Source organism: Haematobia irritans, unplaced genomic scaffold (genome assembly GCF_050003625.1).
Source record: "Haematobia irritans isolate KBUSLIRL unplaced genomic scaffold, ASM5000362v1 scaffold_43, whole genome shotgun sequence".
In the NCBI taxonomy this organism is placed as follows: Eukaryota; Metazoa; Arthropoda; class Insecta; order Diptera; family Muscidae; genus Haematobia; species Haematobia irritans.
Window position 1 is genome coordinate 31,821 of NW_027445802.1, and position 6,202 is coordinate 38,022.

A 6,202-nucleotide genomic window follows, 5' to 3' on the forward strand; every position below is an offset into this window, starting at 1 on the left:
GAGTTGTTGTATATCAACTGAGGAATGCATGTTTCTCAGGATTACTTGAATCCTCTCTCACTCTCTCTTCGGTTTGTAAGTGTAGAATTCAGTATTTTTAAGGTCTAACTCTTGGATTATCTTTTTATAGGTATCAGGGGTCTTTGGCAGTATCTTGACCTGCTCATTACGTAGAGCTTTGATTTCAAATTGGTCAAGTACAGTTTGGGATAAAAGTGTTATTAAAGGTTGAATATTTGAGACATTTTCAACGAAAATAGGTGGTGGTTTCGGAATGGTTGAGTTTCTGGCGAAGTTTTCATTTTGAGTTTCATTTTCCCTGTCTTCATTATCTAGAACTGCAAATTGGTTTTTAGTTTGCGGATCTTTACTTAACCAATATGTGTTTTCAGTGGCAGGTTTTTTATTATTATTTGCTTTTTCAGGACTTTCGTTTGATCTTTTCTTCCTTCTAACAGTTTGCCATTCATTTGAGGTGGATTCCATCTCTCTATCCGTATTTCTTGGTAGTTGTTGGTTTTCATTTTCAAAGTGACCTACTTCATGCTGAAGTTCGTCTTCATCTGTCTCGTACGATTCAGTTCGTTTATGTAGTTGTTGTTTTAAACAGGCAACATCGTGTTGTAATTGAATACATAATCTTTCATATTTCTCATTTCGTAGCGTTAGTTCGGCATTTGCCTTTTCTAATTCTTGGAGCTTATTTAGGCGAAAGGAGCCAATGCTGTTTCTACGAGTTGTTTCACCGCTTTCATAACGACCAAGATCTGACACAGGGTGACTCATGTCGTTAAAAATGTATTCGGTATTTACACACCAATACGCACGGCATTACCCACCCACAAATCTTGAATGTTACTCTTCGGTACAACTCTGTTCAATATGGTGTATTGATAATGCAACTGAACAACCACTATTTTGAGAGAAACGACCAGCTGATACTGTCAATAATATAAACAATGTATCCAGCTGGTGTTTCTATTATCCGTCTCTTTCAAGTGAATTTATTATTTTTTTGCCTTTTATCCGGGGTTTTTGGCAAATAAAATAATAGAATATGACAAAACTCACCGCCAACAACGTCAACAATACAGCGAAGAGATGCTCCAAAGGGTCACAGCTCCAATAAAACAACCCGTCACCAACAATCAACGCTTTAAACAGTGTTATTTTTGTGAATTTGTGGCAGCATAAACAAACACGTCCGTCCGGTAAGCCAACACAATTTTTTCACACCTTGATTTAAATATGTAATATCAAATTAAAGCTATAGAATTGCAATAAAATGGTTTTTACAGGCACATTTAACAAATCACATATTTTCTTTTATTTTATTAAGCTTATTTTCAAAATTGAAAATTGTAAACGATTGTCTTTAAGCCTTTATGTCTTTATACTTGAAATGGATTTTCAGCATATTGATTGTAAAGCGCTTTTAGAATTTTTTGAACAAAGTCGAATTTAACGAAATAAGTCTCCATCGATTTTCTAGGTAATTATTGTTGCATGTATTGGTTATAATATTCGGGTATTTGTTGTTGTATTTATTATTAAAAATTTCTTGTTAGGAATTGTCACTTTTGGGTATTTGTTGTTGTAGTTATTGTTTAAATTTCTTGTAAGAATTGTCAAGAAGTATTTATTGTTGTTGAAAAAAATTCTCCAATTCTTTTTGACCAATGGGGGTTCATTGCATTGGTTAATACCATTGTTTCATATTTTCACATATTGACCTTTTTTGATGCGTAAACTAAATTGTCATGCGTCCCGTTCGGTTTTCTAATTCTTTCTACCATTGGTGTCAACTTTTCTATGAATATACAAATCAAAGAGCAGTTTAATTTTTTTTTTTTTGTTTTATGGTTGGACAACCAACAACAACCGAGCGCATAATTAAAATATTTGTATTACACTTAGCAGGAATTAAGTACAGTATATTCTTTAATTTATTTTATTTTCTCTCGGCAACTGTGACAACGATCCTAATTACCTCAAATGCATCTTCATTTGAGGTAAAACGCTTGCCAGCAAGGATTTTTTTTTAGATTTGGGAACAAGTAAAAGTCTCTGGGAGCTAAATCAGGAGAAAAAGGTGGGTGGTCAAGCGATTCGTACTTTAATTCGTTGATTTTAGCCATTGTTAAAACACTCTTGTGCGCTGGTGCGTTGTCTTGATGAAAAATTATTTTTTTGTGTTGTAAGCCAGGACGTTTTTCTCGAATTTGTACATTTAATTGATCCAAAAGGTTGCAATAGTATTCTGAATACCTTTTTGCAGACAGTCAATCAATAAAATACCTTTGAAGTCCCAAAAAACCGTTGCCATAACCTTACCAGCCGATTGAATTGTTTTTGCCTTCTTTGGGGCACTTCCTCCAGCTTCAGTCCATTGTTTGGATTGTTCTTTTGTCTCTGGAGTATAGTGGTGGATCCATGTCTCATCAACAGTTATGAAACGACGCTTAAAATCCATTTTATTTCGCTTAAAACGATCCAAACAGGCTTGATAAATGTTCATTCTTATGCGTTTTTGATCGACTGTTACCAAATACGGCACCCATCTTGCAGAAAGCTTTTTTATCTGTAGTTCTTCATGCAAAATTCAATGGACTCGATCATTTGAGATGCCCATGATATTAGCAATTTCACGCACTTTTATTCGTCGATCATTTAATACCATATCATGCACTTTGGTTGTTGTTGCTGTTTTTGGACGTCGACTACGTGGTTCATCTTCAATGCACGTTTAAATTCAGCAACCCATTTTTTTACTGTTCAATATGAAGGAGCACTTTCACCTAACACATTCACCATATTATGAATTTCTTATCCCGATAAACCTTTTTTATGTAAATATTTACAGCACGCATTTCTAATTTTTCCATTGTAAAAAAATTGCGGATGCGTCTTTTTTGAACACCTGTTTCTATATGAAGGAGTTGCCAGATCGAAACAAAATTTAATATATGTTCATAACAGAGATGGAAGTTTCCAAACAAAACTTTTTCTGTTTATACCGCGCTTTTTGTGCTAGGCTACTTTTCAGTGTAGGCAATTTGACAAGTGAAAGTCTTTCCTTGTAAGATGGCAGTCCAGTTGTTCCGACGTAAATAAAAGAGTAGAAATTGCTTTTGTACAGATTCAACACGGTTGCAATCAATTTGATACTGTGGGTCCCATATTACAGATCCATATTCAAGGATTCGACGCACAAGTGAAGTGTACAAATTCCTTGTTACAAATGGGTCAGCAAACTCCTTACTCCAGCGTTTGACAAATCAAAGTGATCCATATGATTTATTGACGGTCATATATATGTGAGATCTAAAATCTAGTCTCCGATCCAACAGTATTCCGAGATCCTTAAAGGATTCAACAGTTTCAAGCATGTCGTTATTAATATAGTAATTTGTATGAATGTGGTTCAATCTATAAAAAGAGATGTGCTTGCATTTTTTTTATTTTCATTTTTATCATATTTAGAGAACACCAGTTGTACATGCTATTGAGATCAGATTGAAGTAATGCTTGGTCATCACAATTTCCGAATTATTTTCATAATTTTAACATCGTAAGCATACATAAGTGTATTACCAAATCGAATTGCTGATGGAAGGTCATTTATAAATAAGCAGAACAATAAAGGTCCAAGATGACTGCCTTGAGGAGCACCAGAAAATAATGCTATCAAATACTACATATTGAGTGCGATTTGTCAGATAACTTTCAAACCAGGGTACCATTAAGTCACTGAAACCCATGCGATGTAATTTGTACAGTAGAAGTGTGAGATTTATTTTGTCAAACGCTTTACTAAAATCAGTATAAACGACATCAGTCTGTAAACGATCTCTAAAGCTTTCATTAATCATTGTAGTCAGTTCCAAGACATTTGTTATGGTTGAACAAAATTTACGGAAGCCATGTTGTTTGGGTGATAGAAAAGAGGAGACTTGATGAACCAAAATATCAGATATAATATTCTCCATTAGTTTTGGAATAGCACTCAGTTTAGCAATGCCTCTGTAGTTAGTAATATCAGACTTGTTTCCACTTTTAAATAGTGGAATTATAAATGAATCCTTCCACGGAGTGGGAAAGAGACCAATACGCAAAAATTACTTAAATAGAATAGAAAGAGTCGATAGAGAATGAGCACAATACTTTAGTATGTTACTGGGGAGCCCATCAGGCCCCGGACGAAAAGAACATTTTATCTTTTCCATATAACTCAGCACTATATTAGGAGATATAAAAGGAGTGGAGAGTGTAGAATGTTCCATTATCTTATATGGGTGCACATCAAATTGCTTGAACTTCTTATGGGAGTATGTTGTTGCAAAGAACTTGGAAAAAATATTACATATAGATACATTATCATCCGCCTTAACAGTACCATAGTGAAGATTTCTTGCATAAACATTCGATTGACGTTTGGAATTAACAAATTTGTAAAATGATTTTGGATTAAGTTTCAATTCATTTGTGATTTTTGATAGATAATTGTTGTATGATTGTCTATTCCACAAGCTGTATTCCGAACGACCAATTGAGTAAGTTACGTAATCAGTAGCTGAGGCAGATTTTTTGTACTTTTTGTAAAGTTTATTCTTCCTGTTCTTTATGTTACTTAATTTATTGTTGTTCCAGGGCGGACCAGTGTAATTAGTAACGAGAATTAATGGGACAGATTGGTCAATGAATGAATTCAATGTTTCGTAAAATATATTTATTGATTCCTCAATATTGTTCGCAAGGAGGAATATCATACCAATTTACATTTAATAGTAGTCAATTTTACAAAACCAGTATTTCTTTTCAGTTTTCGTGTCAGTTTTATTTCGCACTGATCTTGATTAGGACATATTTATATTCATACAGATAGTAGGATGATAAGGGTATTCTGGATTTACAATATCGTTGATGCGTGAAAGGAATACATCTTCTAGTTTATTCATTAATCAAATCCAATAATTTATTCTTATAATTTAGAACGTTGTTGACTTGAAAAAGACCATTCCTCAATAGATTTTCGATAAATTCAGAGTGAAATCCGTTACTTATATTTGGTACAGAGTGATTCATATCCTTACAAAAATTCCATGAAATAGATGGAAGATTAAAATCGCCAGACACAACAATCTTGCAGTAGCCATGACCGATCGGATAGCAGTCAAATGAGCTTTATAAACATCGTGACAATAACCTGGAGGAATGTAGGAGCAAGTTACAAACAAAAATTTATAGCCGCACCTTATTTTCACTCCCAAATACTCAATTTGATGTTCGTTAGGAATATTAAGTTTAGACGAAACATACTTTGTAGAGACAACAATGATTTCTTCAAGCATCTGTATATTTGGTATCTATCGCATATGATTTCAGTATTCAATGCATTGCTCTGAAGCCAGGTTTCAGTAAATATAATTAAATCGTAATTAAAGCCAAAGCTGTCAGTGTATAGATTACATAAATTGGTATTAAGGTCCCTTATAAACCATAATAAAATTTATATCAGCCAGGGTTGTATTCAGTTTTTGATGGCTCGACAGTAGAGGTGTGCACGTGAGTAATATTTTACTCACGCTCACGCACACTCACGACGGAAAAATCTTACTCACGCACACTCACGCACGATATTGTTTGGTAGGACTCACGCACACTCACGAAAAGAAAATTTGTATTCACGCACACTCACGCACGAAAATGTCGTGACTCACGAAAAATACCGTGACTCACGAAAAATATCGTTACTCACGAAAAATGTCGTGACTCACGAACAATTTTTTGAGTAATTTACCTTAGCGACGCGTCTGAAAACATGAGCATTATTAAAATCGAGAGCGTTATTACACTCTTAACATCCCAGGTGTCACTAAAATTGTAAATGAATTTAACTCTTAAGAGTTTTATGTTGGAGAGCAGGATTATTTTCGTGAGCGTAAATCTTTACTCACGCACACTCACGAAGATAATATTTTCGTGACTCACGCTCACGCACGACATTTTGGTTTGTTAATCACGCACACTCACGCCGTTGCCATGAGCGTGACTCACGCGTGAGTCACGAAAATTTTCGTGAGTCACGACAATTTCGTGTCGCGTGCACACCTCTACTCGACAGTACGGGGAGGTAAACGGGCAACTCTATCTTTGAAAACAAATTCATGAACTACAGCTCTGTACGGCCAGAAATCCGGAT

At 34.7% G+C, this 6,202-nt stretch overlaps 1 protein-coding gene across 1 annotated transcript; it reads right to left on the bottom strand.

The window, feature by feature from the left end:
• Positions 1 to 809: 809 nt before the first annotated feature.
• Positions 810 to 5,351, bottom strand: LOC142242562 (uncharacterized). Its single transcript, XM_075314131.1, has 3 exons — positions 5,320 to 5,351; positions 3,699 to 4,053; positions 810 to 941 (listed from the first exon to the last, which is right to left on the bottom strand). The coding sequence occupies exons 1-3, from the start codon at positions 5,349 to 5,351 to the stop codon at positions 810 to 812; spliced, it is 519 nt and encodes a 172-aa protein (XP_075170246.1).
• Between the last annotated feature and the right edge of the window lie 851 nt (positions 5,352 to 6,202).

Excerpts from the sequence above, each read along its gene's own strand:
- LOC142242562 (XM_075314131.1), bottom strand. The coding sequence starts at position 5,351 with ATGCTTGAAGAAATCATTGTTGTCTCTACAAA. Across the intron at positions 4,054-5,319 it reads ATCATTGTTGTCTCTACAAA|TGGAAACAAGTCTGATATTA; the intron begins GTATGTTTCGTC and ends ACTATTTAAAAG. Across the intron at positions 942-3,698 it reads TGACAAATCGCACTCAATAT|TATCAGCTGGTCGTTTCTCT; the intron begins GTAGTATTTGAT and ends TATTATTGACAG.